Source organism: Scyliorhinus torazame, chromosome 4 (assembly GCF_047496885.1).
Source record: "Scyliorhinus torazame isolate Kashiwa2021f chromosome 4, sScyTor2.1, whole genome shotgun sequence".
NCBI classification, from domain to species: Eukaryota; Metazoa; Chordata; class Chondrichthyes; order Carcharhiniformes; family Scyliorhinidae; genus Scyliorhinus; species Scyliorhinus torazame.
The window spans coordinates 313,717,954-313,738,107 of record NC_092710.1 but is presented as its reverse complement, the minus strand read 5'-3'; the positions used below and the strand labels follow the sequence as shown (position 1 = coordinate 313,738,107).

Genomic DNA, 20,154 nt, shown 5'->3' with positions numbered 1-20,154 from the left:
ACTGCTGCCTCCGTGTCAGGGACCCGAGTTCAATTCTGGTCTTGGGTGACTGTCTGTGGGGAGTCTGCACGTCCTACCCGTGTCTGCGTGGGTTTCCTCCAGGTAGAGCACCCGGAGATGTGCAGGTTACGTGGATTGGCCATGATCAATTGCCCCTTAGTGTCCAAAGTTGTGCAAGGTTAAGTTGGGTTGCGGGGAGGAGCATGGGTGGACCTGGGTCGGGTGCTCTTTCGGAGGCTCAGTGCAGACTCGATGGGTCAAATAGCCTTCTACACTCTCGGGATTCTATGTATTCTATCATCTGTAATGGCTTCTCTTCCTGCTCTTGCACCGTTAGCTCTGGTGTCCCCCAACAACTGAGCCTTGGTCCCTCTTATTCCTCACCTACATGCTGCCCATTGACGACGTAACATCAGGCTCCACGTGTATGCTGACAACACCCAGCTTTATGTTACCATCATCTCCCTGGACACTGCCACCATCACTAAATTATCAGACTGCTTATTCGACATCCAGAAGAGGATGAGCAGGAATTTCCTCCAGTTCAATATGGGAAGATTAAAGCTATTGTTTCCGATCCCCACCACAAACTCCTCCCTAGTTACCAACTCCATCCCCCACCCTGGAAACTGATGAAGGCTAACCTCCGGCAGTTTACAACTTTGGTGTCATGTTTGACCACAAACTGAACTTTTGACCGCCTGCCGTTACCAAGACACCTACTTTCACCTCTGTCTTAGCTCTCACCACTGCTGAAGCTTTCATTCGTGCCGTTGTTACCTCAAGGCTTGACTATTCCAACACTCTCCTCGCTCCCATGGTGTCCCATCTTAGAACATAGAACATACAATGCAGAAGGAGGCCATTTGGGCCATCGAGTCTGCACTGACCCACTTAAGCCCTCACTTCCACCCAATCTCCGTAACCCAATAACCCCTCCTAACCTTTTTTGGTCACTAAGGGCAATTTATCATGGCCAATCCACCTAACCTGCACGTCTTTGGACTGTGGGAAGAAACCGGAGCACCCGGAGGAAACCCACGCAGACACGGGGAGAACGTGTAGACTCCGCACAGACAGTGACCCAGCGGGGAATCGAACCTGGGATCCTGGCGCTGTGAAGCCACAGTGCTAATCATTTGTGCTACCGTGCTGCCCCATCTCCCATCCTTCCTTGCCCTGAACCTATTCAAACTCTGCTGCTTGCTTCCTAACTTGTGCCAAGTCCCATGAAGACCACAAGAATTAGGAACAGGGGTAGGCCATTAGGCCCCTCGAGCCTGCCCCGCCATTCAGTAGGGTCATGGCGGTCAACTCACCTTCTTCTAAATTCCAATGAGTAGAATCCCAACCTGTTTGACCTTTGCTCATAAGATAATCCCTCCATCCGGGGATCATCATGGTGAACTTCTCTGAACCGCCTCCAATTAAATAATATCTTTCCTTAAATAAGGAGACCAAAACTGCTTACAGTACATCCAGATGTGGTCTCGCCAGTACCTTGCACAGTTGCAGCAAGACTTCCCGAGTCTGATACTCCAACAACCCCCTTGAAATAAGGGACAACATTCCATTAGCCTTCCTGATTACCAGATGCACCTGTGTGCTAGCTTTCTGTGTTTCGTGCACAGGTACTCCAAGTCCCTTTGTGTGGCAGCTTTCTGCAGTTTTTCTCCATTTAAATAATACTCTTGTTCTTTTGTTCTCCCTTCCAGAATGAACAACTTCACATTTTCCCACATTATGCTTCATTTGCCAACATTTTGTTCCCTTATTAAACACATCACTATCTCTTTGCAAACTGTTTGTATCCTTCTCGCAACTTGCCTTTCCTCCTATTTTTGTGTCGTCTTCAAATTTGGCTACAATACATTCGCCTCCTTCCTCCAAGTCATTGATGTATATTGTAAACAGATGCAGTCCCAGCCCTGATCCCTGTGGAACCCCACTGGTTACAGGTCGCCAACCTTTGTACAAATGTAATGGTTACTGTTTTTACTTTTTTAAAAAATGTAAAAAATACAGGTCGCCAACCTGACAACCACTCGCTGTTTCCTGCCCATTGGCCAATTCACTATCCATGCCAATATACTACCTCCAAAATCATGGGCACTCATCTTATGACTTAACCTTTTGTGAAGTACCTTGTTGAACACCTTCTCGAGTCCAGATATAACACATCTACTGGTTCCCCTCTATCCACTCTGGTTGAGACTTCCTCGAAAATCTCTAATAAGTTAGTCAGACATAATTTCCCTTTCATGAAGCCACACTGACCCTGCTTGATTAGATTCTGATTTTCCAAATGTGCTGCTATTACTTCCTTAATAATTGATTCCAACATTTGTACAATAATAGATGGTAGGTTTCTCGGTCTATAATTACCCATTTTTTACCTCACTCCCTTTGAGAATAGGGGTCTCACATTGGCAGTTTTCCAATCCACCGATATTTTTCCAGAATCCAAGCATTTTTGGAAAAGTACAACCAATGCATCTGCTATCTCTGTAGCTACTTCATTTAGAATCCTAGGATGCAAGCCCTCAGGGACAGGGGACCTATCTGCCACTCGCCCCATTATTTTGTCGAATACTACTTCTCTGGAGACGGCATTTAAATGCTGCCCCATATTCTTTGATATTAATGGGATGTTTGAAGTATCTTCCACCGTAAAGACTGATTAAAAAATTCTTTTGAACTCCTCTGCCAGTTCCTTGTTCCCCATAACTATCTCCCCTGATTCATTTTCTAAAGGGCCTATGTTCACTTTGACTCCTCTCTTCCACGGATTCACCCCTGTACTTACCAATTTGGATTGCCTTTCTGAGTGGCAAAGTCCCAGTTTTTAAAATCGCTGTCGATTTCAAGTCATTCGCCCCTCTCCCCACCTCGGTAGCCTCCTCCAGTCCTAAACTCACCAAGATCATGGGGGACAGGCACAAAAGTGGAGTTGAGGCCAAAATCAAGTCACCTAGAAAGGCGGAGCAGGCTTGATGGGCCGAGTGGCCTACCCCTTCCTATTTCTTATGGTCTTATCTCTGCAGTCCTTTTCAGGTCTGTTGCACGTCGGTGTTTTCACGGCTTCATCATAGGCAGCCTTTAGCTATCTGGGCTCCAGATTTTCCCTCCAAAACCCTTTCTGCCCTCTCTAACTCTCTCCCTTTCTTAAGATGATCCCTGAAACCTACCTCCTTGACCAAGCTTTTGGTCATCTTTCTCCTTGTGTGGATTGGAGTTCAGTTTTGTTTGATGACATTTCTGTCATGACCGTGGGACATTTTCCTATATGAATGGCACTACATAAATGTAAGTTGTTGTATGTAATGAAAATATATTTCCACTGGTTCGCAAAATCAGTAACGAGGGGGCATAAACCTGGGGTTAGCATTGAATACAAAAAGGGTGAGCACTTTCCCCTCTCCAACTTTGTGGTTTTCCCTTAGCTATTCCCTCTTGATGCTGAAAGGCATTCCAAAAGGGAAATAATACTAGTATAGCGCTTGAGCATAGCATGTTTTTGTAAAACATTTGGTAATAATTTTTAAAATAAAATTTGGAGGACCCAATTCTTTTTTTTCTAAAAGGGGCAATTTAGCGTGGCCATTCCACCTGCCCTGCACATCTTTGGGCTGTGGGGGCGAGACCCACGCAAACACAGGGAGAATGTGCAAACTCCACGCGGACAGTGACCCAGAGCCCGGATCCAACCCGGGTCCTCAGTGTTGTGAGGAAGCAGTGCTAACCACTGCGTCACCGTGCCGTCCCTCGTTTGTTCATAAGTTTATGAATTCCAGAACACCTAGGGCTGTATAAAAGCTTGTTTCGCTTTTCTTCTGTGAGGACTTTCCGACCTTTTATGTCTCCGCTCCTCTCCAAATTATCAGAAAAACTTGCCAAAAGTCTTGAGTCCAATTAAATAACCTCTTGCCAATGTATTTGAAATTCCTTCCTTCCTTTGCAAGGTACCGATGCATTATTTAAATTTAAAAATCTTCTGAAGTCTTAGTTGTGTAGAATCTATTGACTTTATCTAATCCATAGCATTAAGGGCAGCACGGTAGCACGTGGCTAGCACTGTGTCTTCACAGCTCCAGGGTCCCAGGTTCGATTCCGGCTTGGGTCACTGTCTGTGCGGAGTCTGCACGTTCTCCCAGTGTCTGCGTGGGTTTCCTCCGGGTGCTCCGGTTTCCTCCCACAGTCCAAAGACGTGCAGGTTAGCTGGATTGGCCATGATAAATTGCCCTTCGTGACCCCAAAAAAAAGAAAGGTTAGCAGGGGTTATTGGGTTACGGGGATAGGGTGGAAGCGAGGGCTCAAGTGGGTCGGTGCAGACTCGATGGGCCGAATGGCCTCCTTCTGCACTGTATGTTCTATGTTCTATTACCAGCTTGATTTAGAAGTGCTCAAAAGGGAAATTGTCTTTGAGTGTGAGTATGATTCTGGTGAAAGCTGAAGTTCCTTATCTTGTTACAGGAGAGTTGGCATCTAAGGAAAGGTTCTTGTGACATTGGTGAGGAGCTTGACTACGATGAAGAACTGTATGTGACAGGTAACATGGTCATCTGGAGCAGAGGAAGTAAAAGCCATGCTTCTTCAGTTTATAAGGCCTTCACAGTGGACAGCCCTGTCCTGCAGGTAAGACAATGATTTGAACATATTCGCTAACCCACGTGACATAACCTTGCTTTTAAAAAATTATTTTTAATATGTTGCTAACTTTTGGTTGGCTCTTAATTCGTAATTTGCTCTGTTTGTTTAACCTTTGCTCTAGAGTCGCCTCTTGGCATCATCCACCTCTCCATCCTTTGCTGCTAACTTCCTTCTCAACTCTATGTTCTCTTTCTCAACCTCACTTGCATCGACCTTGCTCATTCGATGTACTCCTTCTATCTCTTTACGGAGCGTCCGAACAGCCTCCTCTGTGCCTCGCAATTGTGCCAAACAGGGCACGATTGCCATCGGCTTGCGAGCTTTTCCCAAGCTTTTCTTATGAATCTCTGACAGGTTCTCCCACCAAGTATGTCCTATACTCCCGGGTCCTGTTTCCTCATTGTCACAGAACTCACTCTAAAGGGGCCATCCTTTCCCTTTGAGATATTTCCTGATTTCCTCTTCCCAAACGGGACACTGACCTACTCTGCTGCTGGTCGCTGCGACCACAAATTCTTCAGGGTTCATGAGGCGTTGCATTGCCATCTTTCCTCTCTAAATAATCTCTTAAAATTTGGAACGAGGGGTACTAAGGCGGTGCTGTAATTACGGGAACGGCTTTCGCTATTTTCCGGAATACAAACTCCCGAAAGTTTTTCGCAACAAAAATCTATCAGTTTTACCTTGTAGCCCTTCGTTACGCATGCATTAACACACTTCCGAATTATGAGGATTGATTAGAACTGCTTGAACACTTGTGGTTTCTTCTGTTCCCAATTGGATTCTAATTCAAATTTTGGGTTCTCCCAGAGTGGTTAAGCCACTTCTAAGTCGGGTCCCACCAGAGTCGCCAGTAATATGTTGCTAACTTTTGGTTGGCTCTTAACTCTTAATTTGCTCTGTTTGTTTAACCTTTGCTCTAGAGTCGCCAGGTATCTCTATGATACCGCCACGAGGCTTAAGTTCAAGTAATGATCAATAACTCAACACACCAATTAGTAAGATTCAAATCAAAACCCATTTATTATACACAGTAAATCACTACTCATGCATAAACTCTACTTTCTAGACTATTCCTATCACTACAAGGCCTATACTTAGCTTCGGAATTGGCCCACCAGGTCAGAGGAACAAATGGCCTTTCGTTCAGGTCCTGAGTCTGCAGGATTCAAAAGCTGGTATGGACTTGAAGCTAGGAGCGCCTTTCTCGTAGCGAGCGTTGACTGGAGACTTACTTGGTTGATGCGGCAGCTTAGACAGGTCGCTCTCACGGGTTGATTCAAGTTGCTGAGTGACCCTGCCAAGAAGGACGATTTGAACTTTGGGGCTTTACTTTATAGTCCCCAGGGGCTACCCGCCCTTCGGGGCGGACCCCGTACCTGGTTCCAAGTGATTGGACTGCGTTCCGATCACTTGGATCGATTTCTCCAATACTGGAGTTGTTCCCTGATCGCTGGGCGGTCCCTAAATGTCCGTTTGCCTTCCTTTGTCTTGGCTCCTGCTGGCGCCGAGGAGTCTGGCTTGGCTTCATTCACTTTAAGTGTTGCGATTGTGCCTTGGAATTGCTCATTACTATGCAGATGGCTGCTGGTTTCAGTGCTGTCTGGTTTTTGCAAGTTTCAATACACATGATTTCTGCATTTGCTCAATTTTGCCTGTGTTGGCTGAATTTCCCTTCAGTCTTTGCGGGTCTCCATTTTAAGTCGGGAAGTGGCCAACCCAGGGGGCTACAATTCCAACAAAACTTTCATTGTGACAAACACAACAGAAATATAACCAACCACAATCCCATCTTATTTCCAAAATGCGCACACCCAGTTCCCCTCCCCCCCCATAAAGAACACAAAATCGTAACAAACCCTAACCCCAACTTAAAAAGACGCCACTTCCCAACAGGTAATAATCTTTATTAAAAGGCATACATTAACACTGCAATGACGTTACTGTGAAAATCCCCCAGTCGCCACATTCCGGCGCCTGTTCGGGGAGGCTGGTACGGGAATTGAACCGTGCTGCTGGCCTGCCTTGGTCTGTTTTAAAAGCCAGCTCTTTAGCCCTGTGCTAAACCAGCATGTTCGCGTACACTGAGGGAGAATTCAGAATGTCCAATTCACATAACCAGCACGTCTTTCGGGACTTGTGGGAGGAAACCGGAGCACCCGGAGGAAACCCACGCCGGCAAGGGTAGAACGTGAAGACTCTTCCAGTGACCCAAGCCGGAATTGAACCCAGGACCCTGGAGCTGTGAAGCAATGGGAAAGGAGATGAAAGGCTGCCACCTCGAACTGAAGCCTCCCACTGACCCCCTCATGGTATACTTAATCTTTTCTCGGTGTAAAAATCCCATCAGGTCCCCCAATCAAACTGAAGTCTTTGGCGGCACCAGGGACCTTCACTCAAGCAGAACTCGCTTCTGGGCTATTAGCAAGGCGAAGGCTAGGACATTTGCCTTCGTCCCTGCCTGCAGCACCAGCAAGTCCAATATCCAAAAATGACCAACGGGCACGGCTCCAGCTGAACCCCAAAGTCCCCTGACTTTGTATCAAAAAAGGTGATCCAGAAACTAACAAGCTTGGAGCAAGACCAAAACATGTGCGCATGATTCGCCGGCCCTCTGGAGGACTGCTCACACCTACCCTCCACCCTCGAGATGAACCCTCAAACTCGCCCCGGTCAGGTGCGCCCTGTACACCACCTTGAACTGGATCAGGCCTAACCTGGCACATGAGGTGAAGTTGACTCTGTGAAGAGCCTCACTCCACGCTCCTTCCTCAAAGGCCAAACCCAGCTCACCCTCCCACTTCCTCTTTACCTCCTCCAACGAAGCCTGCACTTTCACCAACAACTGTTATCCTCCCCTAACTTGGCCATGGACAGAATGCTGTCCATAAACGATGGCGATGGCACCAGAGGAAATGAAGGTAGTTCCCTGTGTAAGAAATCGGCCTCCTATTTTAAAAATTATATATATTTATTCAAATTTTCAACGCTTTTCAACAAAACACTCCAACCAGAAAAAAAAGAATAAAGCACAAAACAAGCAAAAATTATACATGAGATTTCCAACAAAATACAATAACCCCCATTTAACAAATAAACACGCCAGTAAGGAAAACGCCCCACTCTAACCTAAACCCCCCCCCCCCCCGCCCGCCCGCCCCCTCGGGTTGCTGCTGCTGTTGACCTCCACCTAACGTTCAGTGAGAAAGTCTAGGAACGGTTGCCACCGCCTGGAGAACCCCTGTACAGACCCTCGCAAGGCAAACTTTATCCTTTCCAGCTTGATGAACCCTGCCATTTTGTTAATCCAAGCTTCCACGCTTGGGGGCTTCGCATCCCTCCACATTAGTAGGATCCTCTGCCGGGCTACCAGGGACGCAAAGGCCAGAACGCCGGCCTCTTTCGGCTCCTGCACTCCCGGCATGTCCGCTACCCCAAATAATGCTATCCCCCAGCCCGGCTTGACCCGGGTGTTCACCACTTTGGACATAGTCCTCGCAAAGCCCCTCCAGAACCCCTCCAGCGCCGGGCACGACCAGAACATGTGGGCGTGATTTGCTGGGCTCCCTGAGCACCTCACACGCCTGTCCTCCACCCCAAAGAACCAAAGAACCTACTCATCCTCGACCCTGTCATATGCGCCCTATGGACAACTTTGAACTGTATTAGGCTGAGCCTGGCCCAAGAGGAGGAAGAATTAACCCTACTCAGGGCATCAGCCCACAGATCTTCATCCAGCTTCTCCTCCCACTTACCCTTTAACTCCTCCACCGAAGTCTCCTCCGCCTCCTGCAGTTCCTGATAGATCGCCGTGACCTTGCCTTCTCCGACCCACACACCCGAAATCACTCTGTCCTGAATCCTTCGTGCTGGGAGCAGCGGAAATTCCCTCACATGCCGTCTCACAAACGCCCTCACTTGCATGTACCTAAAAGCATTCCCAGGAGGTAACCCAAATTTCTCCTCTAGCGCCCCTAGGCTCGCAAAAGTCCCATCGATGAATAGGTCCCCCATTCTTTTAATCCCAGCTCAGAAATCCCCCATCCATCCTACCCGGAACGAACCTGTGGTTCTCACGTATCGGGGACCAGACCGAGGCCCCCACCTCGCCCTTATGTCGCCTCCACTGCCCCAGATCATCAGAGTCGCCACCACCACCAGACCCGTGGTGTATCTTGTCGGCGGAAGCGGCAACGGTGCCATCACCAGCGTCCCCAGACTTGTACCCACACAAGATGCCACCTCTAGCCTCTTCCACGCCTCCCCCTCTCCCTCCATTATCCATTTACGGATCCTTGCCACATTAGCTGCACAATAATAGCCACATAGATTCGGTATCGCCAACCCCCCCCCCCCCCCCCCCCCCCGCTACGCTCCAAAAACACCCCCCTCGGGGTCTTATTCGCCCAAACAAATCCCATAATACTCCTGCTTACCCGTGTAAAAAAAAGCCTTGGGGATTATGATGGGCAGGCACTGGAACGCAAACAGGAACCTCGGGAGGACTGTCATCTTGACCGACTGCACCCTACCCGCCAGGGAGAGTGGCAGCATATCCCATCTCCATCATCAGGCAGGGGCAGCACGGTAGCCTTGTGGATAGCACAATTGCTTCACAGCTCCAAGGTCCCAGGTTCGATTCCAGCTTGGGTCACTGTCTGTGCGGAGTCTGCACATCCTCCCCGTGTGTGCGTGGGTTTCCTCCGGGTGCTCCGGTTTCCTCCCACAGTCCAAAGATGTGCAAGGTAGGTGGATTGGCCACGATAAATTGCCCTTAGTGTCCAAAATTGCCCTTAGTGTTGGGTGGGGTTACTGGGTTATGGGGATAGGGTGCCGGTGTTGACCTTGGGTAGGGTGCTCTTTACAAGAGCCGGTGCAGACTCGATGGGCCGAATGGCCTCCTTCTGCACTGTAAATTCTATGATAATCTATGATAATCTGTTCCACCAAATTGAGCTTGTGCAGGGCCTCTCAGTTCCTAGCTGCCTGGATCCCGCCCTCTTCAGCGGTAGCTTGTCTATCCCCCTTCCCTGGTTCCTCGCATGCACCACAAATAGCTCACTCTTCCCCACGTTGAGTTATAGCCCGAGAAGTCCCCAAACTCCCTAAGGATCAGCATAACCTCCGCCATCCCCTCCACTGGGTCTGCAACATATAGCAACAGGTCATCAGCATAAAACGACACCCAGTGTCCCATCCCCCCGGCCCGGACCATTCCCCTCCAGTTCCTAGACTCCCTCAGTGCCATGGCCAGCGGCTCAATTGCCAGTGTGAACAGCAAGGGGGATAAGGGACACCCCTGCCTCGTCCCGCAGTACAACCTAAAGTACTCCGACCTCCGCCGGTTCGTAGCCACACTCGCCACTGGGGTCCTACATAACAGCCTGACCCATCTTATGAACCCTTCCCCGAACCCAAACCTCCCAACCACTTCCCAGAGATACTCCCACTCCACCCGATCAAAGGCCTTCTCCGCGACCATAGCCGCCACTACCTCCACTTCCCCCTCCACCGAGGGCATCATGATCACATTTAAGAGCCTCCGCACATTCGTGTTTAACTGCCTGAACTTCACAAACCCCGTCTGGTCCTCCTGGATCACGCCCGGGACACAGTCCTCAATCCTCGTAGCCAGCACCTTCGCCAACAACTTAGCGTCTACATTGAGGAGCAAAATTGGCCTATACGATCCACATTGCAATGAATCCTTATCCCGCTTCAAAATCAACAAGATCAGCGCCTGGGACATTGTCGGGGGGCAGGGTCCCCTCCTCCCTCACCTCATTAAAAGTTCTCACCCGCAACGGGCCCAGCAGGTCCACATACTTTCTGTAAAATTCAACCGGGAACCCGTCCGGTCCCGGGGCCTTCCCCGCCTGCATGCTCCCTAATCCTTTCACCAGCTCCTCCAGCCCAATTGGCGCCCCCAAACCAGCCACCTGCTCCTCCCCCACCCTCGGGAACCTCAGTTGGTCCAAGAATCGCCACATCCCCCCCCCCGCCGGGGGCTCAGACCTATACAGATCCCCATAGAATTCCCTAAATACCTCGTTTATTCTCACCGCACTCCGCACCGTATTCCCCCCATATCTCTAATTCCACCAATCTCCCTCGCTGCCTCCCTCTTACGAAGCTGATGTGCCAGCATCCGGCTCGCCTTCTCCCCATACTCTTATACCGCCCCCTGTATTTTCCTCCACTCCGCCTCTGCTTTTTCTGTGGTCAATAGATCAAATTCCATTTGGAGGTTTCGTCGCTCCCTAAGCAGCCCCTCCTCTGGGGCCTCTGCCTAGCTCCTGTCCACCCTTAATATCTTCCCCCCCCCCCCCACCAATCTCTCCCTCCTCTCTCTCTTCTCCCTATGGGCCCTAATGGAAATTGGCTCTCCCCTAACCACCGCCTTCAGAGCCTCCCAAACTATCCCCACCTGCACCTCCCCATTGTCGTTGGCCTCCATGTATCTTTGAATGCACCCCCGGATCCGCCCGCATACCTCCTCATCTGCCAACAGTCCCACATCGAGGCGCCACATTGGGCGCGGGTCCCTCTCCTCCCCCAACTCCAGCTCCATCCAATGCGGGGCATGATCGAGATGGCTATAGCCGAATATTCCGTTCCCTCCACTTTCGGGATTGGTGCCCTACTCATTATAAAGAAATCTATCTGGGAATAGGCTTTATGGATGTGGGAGAAAAAAGAAAACACTCTGGCCACCGGCCTGGCAAACCTCCACGGATCCACTCCCCCGATCTGGTCCATAAACCCCCTGAGCCTCCAGATCCGGCATCCGACCCAACATACGTTTCATAAATCCGGCATCATCCCAATTTGGGGTATATACGTTCACCAGTACCACCCGCATCCCCTGTAACCTACCACTCACCATCACGTATCGACCTTCATTATCCGCCACAATATTCATCGCCTCAAACGACACCCGCTTCCCAACCAGTATCGCAACTCCTCTATTCTTCGCAACCTGCCCTACCCATCCCTTTCTCAGCCTGACCTGATCTGCCACCTTCAAGTGTGTCTCCTGGAGCATGACCACATCTGCCTTCAGTCCCTTTTAAGTGCGCGAACACCTGGGCCCTCTTGACCGGCCCATTCAGGCCCCTCACATTCCATGTTATCAGCCGGATCCGGGGTCTACCCCCCCCCCCTCCACCCCCGCCCCGCCGACTAGCCATCCCCTTTTTTAGGCCAGCCACGTGCCCGCGCCTCCCGCACCAGTCCTCCAGGCAGCGGACCCCTGCCCCGACTCCCTCTTCTACCTCCAGCTCCCCTCTGGCCCATACAGCAGCAACCCAGTCGTCGTTTCCCCGTCCCCCGTTCCCCCCCCAGCCTGATAACCATCCAGCCATTTTGCTCCCCCCCCCATTACACTCCCGTAAGTCAGCTGACTCCTGCTGACCCCGACCACTCCCGCCATTCGAACGACCCCCCAGTGTGGGAATCCCCCCACCTCCCCCTGTCAATGAATGTGCGCTCTCCTCCAGCACCACCCTTCCCGCCCAGGCCCGCCCCCTCCCTTCCATAGTGCGGGAAAAAGCCCGCGATTTCCATCCGAGCCGGCCTTGCCCCCTATGGCGCAGCTCCTTTTTCTGCGACCTCGCCCCAGCTCCCCAACGCCGGGCTTCCAAACCCCCCCTTCATCAGCGGGGACCTGCCCCTACAGTACCTGCGCCCACACTTTCACACAGCTCCCACATCATATCCACTCACCCCTTCCCATTTCCCCTCTTCCCAACCTGAAACCAGAAGAAGGACACCCCCAAAATACAGTAAACCCCCCCCCCCACCCATTCTCAACAACCCCTCAATTACGAGTCCAGCTTTTCAGTCTGAATAAAGGTCCACGCCTCATCTGGCGTCCCAAAATAGTGATGGCGGTCCTGAAACGTGACCCACAATCGCGCTGGCTGCTGCATTCCAAACTTCACCCCCTTCCGATGGAGAACTGCCTTGGCCCGATTAAAACCGGCCCTCTTCTCGGCCACCTCCGCACTCCAGTCCTGATAGACACGGATCTCCGTATTCTCCCACCTGCTGCTCAGTTCTTTCTTCGCCCATCTCAGGACGCACTCTCTGTCCATAAAGCGGTGGAACCTCCCCGCTACAGCCCTTGGTGGCTCGTTGGCTTTAGTCCTCCTTTGCCAGGACTCGATGAGTCCCATCCAGCTCCAGGGGCCTCGGGAAAGCTCCCGCGCCTGTCAGCGTGTTGAGCATTGTAACTACATATGCCCCAGCGTCGGACCCCCCCCCCCCCCCCCCCCCCCCCACTCCTTCAGGGACTGCAGCGGTTCAAGAAGGCTGCTTACCACCACCTTCTCATGGGCAATTTTGGGTGGCCAATAAATGTTGGCCCAGCTACATTCCATGAATGAATAAAAAGTGGTCTGCAGCAGTTCCAAAAGAAAGCCTCCAACTATGTCCTCTGCACGATAGAGAATAAATGTGGCCTCGCCAGTGCTGCTATCCACAGCCTGGGAACAAATCGAATGGAAGTTAATTATCTGAAAACTGCAGACCTTTGTGTCTGGACTAGGTAGTCAGGCGCACTTAAATATTTCGCCGTGAAAAATTAGATTACCAATAGTTCTGGAATGTCTTCTTTCCTGACATTTAGCCGCCTTCTGTAATGAATTTATTATCATTGGTAAGTTAACCCGAGTTGTTTTCCCGTCCCCCTGCTCAGGCCTATGGTAATATCACTGGACTCGTAATCCCAAAGCCCAGACTAATGATCTGGAAACATGGGTTCAGCTGGTGAAATTTGAATTCACTTAATTTTAAAAGCTTTAATTTATGGGCATTATGTGGACATCACTGACTTTATTGCCCATCCTTAACTGCCCTCCATTACAGCGGACATTTGAGAGTCAAAGAACAAAGAAAAGTACAGCACAGGAACAGGCCCTTCGGCCCTCCAAGCCCGTGCCGACCATGCTGCCCGACTAAACTACAATCTTCTACACTTCCTGGGTCCGTATCCCTCTATTCCCATCCTATTCATGTATTTGTCAAGATGCCCCTTAAATGTCACTATCGTCCCTGCTTCCACCACCTCCTCCGGCAGCGAGTTCCAGGCACCCACTACCCTCTTGTGTAAAGAAACTTGCCTCGTACATCTCCTCTAAACCTTGCCCCTCGCACCTTAACCTATGCCGCCTAGTAATTGACCCCTCTACCCTGGAAAAAAGCCAATGACTGACGAATGTGATACAAAATAGTAAGTTTCAATATTAGTTACAGTAATGTAGAAAGAGGCCAGTTTAATTCTAGTGATTTCACAAAGGATTTCAGCAAGCATGGCAAGGAAGGGGGGAGGGGTGTCTGTTAGAGGAGGGGAAAAGGATGCTGGGTAACAAGAGGCCCAGGGTTAAGGAATGAGACGTGTGCCAATTAGGATGGCCAGGTCAGGAGGGGTATAGGATGACCTATGGGAATCTTGTATGTGAAGCTTGATGCCATTTGAATGTATTTGTAGAGATTCCTTTGTCTCCAATAGCACTCGGTTCGGAAGACCCAGGAGGCAGCTTGTGTTCTGGGTTTTTGTGAAGCGAGTCAGACTTGCAAGTTGGTTAAAAATAAATAATACTATGCCTACAAATCCATCTCGAGTTTTATTGAGGCCAGACTGACGGGTAAAGAATTCAATATTGTCATGACTATCCACTCTGTCTATGCCCCTCATAGTTTTGTAGACCTCTATCAGGTCGCCCCTCAACCTCCGTCGTTCCAATGAGAACAAACCGAGTTTATTCAACCGCTCCTCATACCTAATGCCCTCCATACCAGGCAACATCCTGGTAAATCTCTTCTGCACCCTCTCTAAAGCCTCCACATCCTTCTGGTAGTGTGGCGACCAGAATTGAACACAATACTCCATGTGTGGCCTAACTAAGGTTCTATACAGCTGCAACATGACTTGCCAATTCTTATACTCAGTGCCCCGGCCAATGAAGGCAAGCATGCCGTATGCCTTCTTGACTACCTTCTCCACCTGTGTTGCCCCTTTCAGTGACCTGTGGACCTGTACTCCTAGATCTCTCTGACTTTCAATACCCTTGAGGGTTCTACCATTCACTGTATATTCCCTGACTGCATCAGACCTTCCAAAATGCATTACCTCACATTTGTCCGGATTAAACTCCATCTGCTATCTCTCCGCCCATGTCTCCAAACTAGCTAAATCCTGTTGTATCCTCTGACAGTCCTCATCGCTGTCCGCAATTCCACCAACCTTTGTGTCATCTGCAAACTTACTAATCAGACCAGTTACATTTTCCTCCAAATCATTTTTTTTTCTTTTTCTTTTTATAAATTTAGAGTACCCAATTCATTTTTTTTCCCATTAAGGGGCAATTTAGTGTAGCCAATCCACCTACCCTGCACATCTTTGGGTTGTGGGGGCGAAACCCACGCAAGCACGGGGAGAATGTGCAAACCCCACACAGACAGTGACCCAGAGCCGGGATCGAACCTGGGACCTCGGTGCCGTGAGGCATCAGGGCTAACCCACTGTGCCACCGTGCTGCCCTCCAAATCATTTATATATACTACGAACAGCAAAAGTCCCAGCACTGATCCCTGCGGAACACCACTAGTCACAGCCCTCCAATTAGAAAAGCACCCTTCCATTGCTACTCTCTGCCTTCTATGACCTAGTCAGTTCCGTATCCACCTTGCCAGCTCACCCCTGGTCCCGTGTGACTTCACCTTTTGTACCAGTCTACCATGAGGAACCTTGTCAAAGGTCTTACTGAAGTCCATATAGACAACATCCACTGCCGTACCTGCATCAATCATCTTTGTGACCGCTTTGAAAAACTCTATCACGTTAGTGAGACACGACCTCCCCTTCACAAAACCATGCTGCCTCTCGCTATATGTCCATTTGCTTCCAAATGGGAGTAGATCCTGTCTCGAAGAATTCTCTCCAGTAATTTCCCTACCACTGATGTAAGGCTCACTGGCCTGTAGTTCCCTGGATTATCCTTGCTACCCTTCTTAAACAAAGGAGCAACATTGGCTATTCTCCACTCCTCCTCCTCCTGGGGCTGTTTAGCACAGGGCTAAGTCGCTGGCTTTGAAAGCAGACCAAGGCAGGCCAGCAGCACGGTTCAATTCCCATAACAGCCTACCCGAACACGTGCCGGAATGTGGCGACTAGGGGCTTTTCACAGTAACTTCATTTGAAGCCTACTTGTGACAATAAGCATTTTTCATTTCATTTTGGTTTCCATTATCTGGACCACTGGGAGCTCTTCCGGGGCAGGTGTGACCTGTATAAGAAGGACGGGTTACATCTAAACCGGAGAGGCACAAATATCCTGGCCGCGAGGTTTGCTAGTGTCACACGGGAGGGTTTAAACTAGTATGGCAGAGGGGTGGGCACGGGAGCAATAGGTCAGAAGGTGAGAGCATTGAGGGAGAACTAGGGAATAGGGACAGTGTGGCTCTGAGACAGAGCAGACAGGGAGAAGTTGCTGAACACAGCGGGTCTGGTGGCCTGAAGTGCATATGTTTTAATGCAAGGAGTATTACGGGTAAGGCAGATGAACTTAGAGCTTGGAACTATGATGTTGTTGCCATTACAGTGACCTGGTTGAGGGAAGGGCAGGATTGGCAGCTAAACGTTCCAGGTATTAGATGTTTTAGGCGGGATAGAGGGGGATGTAAAAGGGGAGGCGGAGTTGCGCTACTTGTTCGGGAGAATATCACAGCTGTACTGCGAGAGGACACCTCAGAGGGCAGTGAGGCTATATGGGTAGAGATCAGGAATAAGAAGGGTGCAGTCGCAATGTTTGGGGTATACTACAGGCCTCCCAACAGCCAGCGGGAGATAGAGGAGCAGATAGGTAGACAGATTTTGGAAAAGAGTAAAAACAACAGGGTTGTGGTGATGGGAGACTTCAACTTCCCCAATATTGACTGGGACTCACTTAGCGCCAGGGGCTTAGACGGGGCGGAGTTTGTAAGGAGCATCCAGGAGGGCTTCTTAAAACAATATGTAGACAGTCCAACTAGGGAAGGGGCGGCACTGGACCTGGTATTGGGGAATGAGCCCGGCCAGGTGGTAGATGTTTCAGTAGGGGAGCATTTCGGTAACAGTGACCACAATTCAGTAAGTTTTAAAGTACTGGTGGACAAGGATAAGAGTGGTCCGAGGATGAAGGTGCTAAATTGGGGGAAGGCTAATTATAACAATATTAGGCGGGAACTGAAGAACATAGATTATCATAGAATTTACAGTGCAGAAGAAGGCCATTCGGCCCATCGAGTCTGCACCGGCTCTTGGAAAGAGCACCCTACCCAAGGTCCACACCTCCACCCTATCCCCATAACCCAGTAACCCCACCCTACACTAAGGGCAATTTTGGACACTATGGGCAATTTAGCATGGCCAATCCACCAAACCGCATATCTTTGGACTGTGGGAGGAAACCGGAGCACCCGGAGGAAACCCACGCACACACGGGGAGGATGTGCAGACTCCGCACAGACAGTGACCCAAGCCGGAATTGAACCTGGGACCCTGGAGCTGTGAAGCATTTGTGCTATCCACAATGCTACCGTGCTGCCCGTATAATAATTGCTTATTGTCACAAGTAGACTTCAATTAAGTTACTGTGAAAGCCCCTAGTCAACACATTCCAGCACCTGTTCAGGAAGGCCGATACGGGAATTGAACCCACACTGCTGCCTTGTTCTGCATTACAAGCCAGCTATTTAGCCCACTGTGCTATTTAGCCTACAACATAGATTGGGGGTGGATGTTTGAGGGCAAATCAACATCTGACATGTGGGAGGCTTTCAAATGTCAGTTAAAAGGAATTCAGGACCGGCATGTTCCTGTGCGGAAGAAGGATAAATATGGCAAATTTCAGGAACCTTGGATAACGAGAGATATTATAGGCCTCGTCAAAAAGAAAAAGGAGGCATTTGTCAGGGCTAGAAGGCTGGGAACAGACAAAGCCTGTGTGGAATATAAGGAAAGTAGGAAGGAACTTAAGCAAGGAGTCAGGAGGGCTAGAAGGGGGTCACGAAAAGTCATTGGCAAATAGGGTTAAGGAAATTCCCAAGGCTTTCTACACATACATAAAAAGCCAGAGGGTAGCCAGGGAAAGAGTTGGCCCACTGAAGGATAGGCAAGGGAATCTATGTGTGGAGCCAGAGGAAATGGGCGAGGTACTAAATGAATACTTTGCATCAGTATTCACCAAAGAGAAGGAATTGGTAGATGTTGAGTCTGGAGAAGTTGGGTGTCTTAAAAAATATTATGCTAGATAAGTCCCCAGGGCCTGATGGGATCTACCCCAGAATACTGAAGGAGGCTGGAGAGGAAATTGCTGAGGCCTTGACAGAAATCTTTGGATCCTCGCTGTCTTCAGGGGATGTCCCGGAGGACTGGAGAATAGCCAATGTTGTTCCTCTGTTTAAGAAGGGTAGCAAGGATAATCCCGGGAACTACAGGCCGGTGAGCCTTACTTCAGTGGTAGGGAAATTACTGGAGAGAATTCTTCGAGACAGGATCTACTCCCATTTGGAAGCGAATGGACGTATTAGTGAGAGGCAGCACGGTTTTGTGAAGGGGCGGTCGTGTCTCACTAACTTGATAGAGTTTTTCGAGGAGGTCACTAAGATGATTGATGCAGGTAGGGCAGTGGATGTTGTCTATATGGACTTCAGTAAGGCCTTTGACAAGGTCCCTCATGGTAGACTGGTACAAAAGGTGAAGTCACACGGGATCAGGGGTGAGCTGGCAAGGTGGATACAGAACTGGCTAGGCCATAGAAGGCAGAGAGTAGCAATGGAGGGATGCTTTTCTAATTGGAGGGCTGTGACCAGTGGTGTTCCACAGGGATCAGTGCTGGGACCTTTGCTCTTTGTAGTATATATAAATGATTTGGAGGAAAATGTAACTGGTCTGATTAGTAAGTTTGCAGACGACACAAAGGTTGGTGGAATTGCGGATAGCGATGAGGACTGTCGGAGGATACAGCAGGATTTAGATTGTCTGGAGACTTGGGCGGAGAGATGGCAGATGGAGTTTAATCCGGACAAATGTGAGGTAATGCATTTTGGAAGGCCTAATGCAGGTATGGAATATACAGTGAATGGTAGAACCCTCAAGAGTATTGAAAGTCAAAGAGATCTAGGAGTACAGGTCCACAGGTCATTGAAAGGGGCAACACAGGTGGAGAAGGTAGTCAAGAAGGCATACGGCATGCTTGCCTTCATTGGCCGGGGCATTGAGTATAAGAATTGGCAAGTCATGTTGCAGCTGTATAGAACCTTAGTTAGGCCACACTTGGAGTATAGTGTTCAATTCTGGTCGCCACACTACCAGAAGGATGTGGAGGCTTTAGAGAGGGTGCAGAAGAGATTTACCAGAATGTTGCCTGGTATGGAGGGCATTAGCTATGAGGAGCGGTTGAATAAACTCGGTTTGTTCTCACTGGAACGAAGGAGGTTGAGGGGAGACCTGATAGAGGTATACAAAATTATGAGGGGCATAGACAGAGTCGATAGTCAGAGGCTTTTCCCCAGGGTAGAGGGGTCAATTACTAGGGGGCATAGGTTTAAGGTGAGAGGGGCAAGGTTTAGAGTAGATGTACGAGGCAAGTTTTTTACGCAGATGGTAGTGGGTGCCTGGAACTCACTACCGGAGGAGGTGGTGGAAGCAGGGACGATAGGGACATTTAAGGGGCATCTTGACAAATACATGAATAGGATGGGAATAGAAGGATACGGACCCAGGAAGTGTAGAAGATTGTAGTTTAGTCGGGCAGCATGGTCGGCACGGGCTTGGAGGGCCGAAGGGCCTGTTCCTGTGCTGTACATTTCTTTGTTCTTTGTTCCTCCGGGACATCAGCTGAAGACAGTGAGGATCCAAAGATTTCTGTCAAGGCCTCAGCAATTTCCTCTCCAGCCTCCTTCAGTATTCTGGTGTAGATCCCATCAGGCCCTGGGGACTTATCTACCTTAATATTTTTTAAGACGCCCAACACCTCGTCTTTTTGGATCTCAATGTGACCCAGGCTATCTACACACCCTTCTCCAGACTCAACGTCCTTCAATTCCTTCTCTTTGGTGAATACTGATGCAAAGTATTCATTTAGTACCTCGCCCATTTCCTCTGGCTCCACACATAGATTCCCTTGCCTATCCTTCAGTGGGCCAACTCTTTCCCTGGCTAGCCTCTTGCTTTTTATGTATGTGTAGAAAGCCTTGGGAATTTCCTTAACCCTATTTGCCAATGACTTTTCGTGACCCCCTTCTAGCCCTCCTGACTCCTTGCTTAAGTTCCTTCCTACTTTCCTTATATTCCACACAGGCTTTGTCTGTTCCCAGCCTTCTAGCCCTGACAAATGCCTCCTTTTTCTTTTTGACGAGGCCTATAATATCTCTCGTTATCCAAGGTTCCTGAAATTTGCCATATTTATCCTTCTTCCGCACAGGAACATGCCGGTCCTGAATTCCTTTTAACTGACATTT

At 49.5% G+C, this 20,154-nt stretch overlaps 1 protein-coding gene across 8 annotated transcripts in view; it reads left to right on the top strand.

Moving 5' to 3' along the window:
• anapc1 (anaphase promoting complex subunit 1) overlaps nt 1–20,154 on the top strand; it is a 318,440-nt gene that overhangs the window by 3,540 nt on the left and 294,746 nt on the right. For all 8 annotated transcript variants that reach the window (XM_072500093.1, XM_072500089.1, XM_072500086.1 and 5 more), the window contains exon 3: nt 4,474–4,635. In XM_072500093.1, the coding sequence (XP_072356194.1) occupies nt 4,474–4,635 (162 nt within the window). The remainder of the gene's footprint in view (nt 1–4,473; nt 4,636–20,154) is intronic.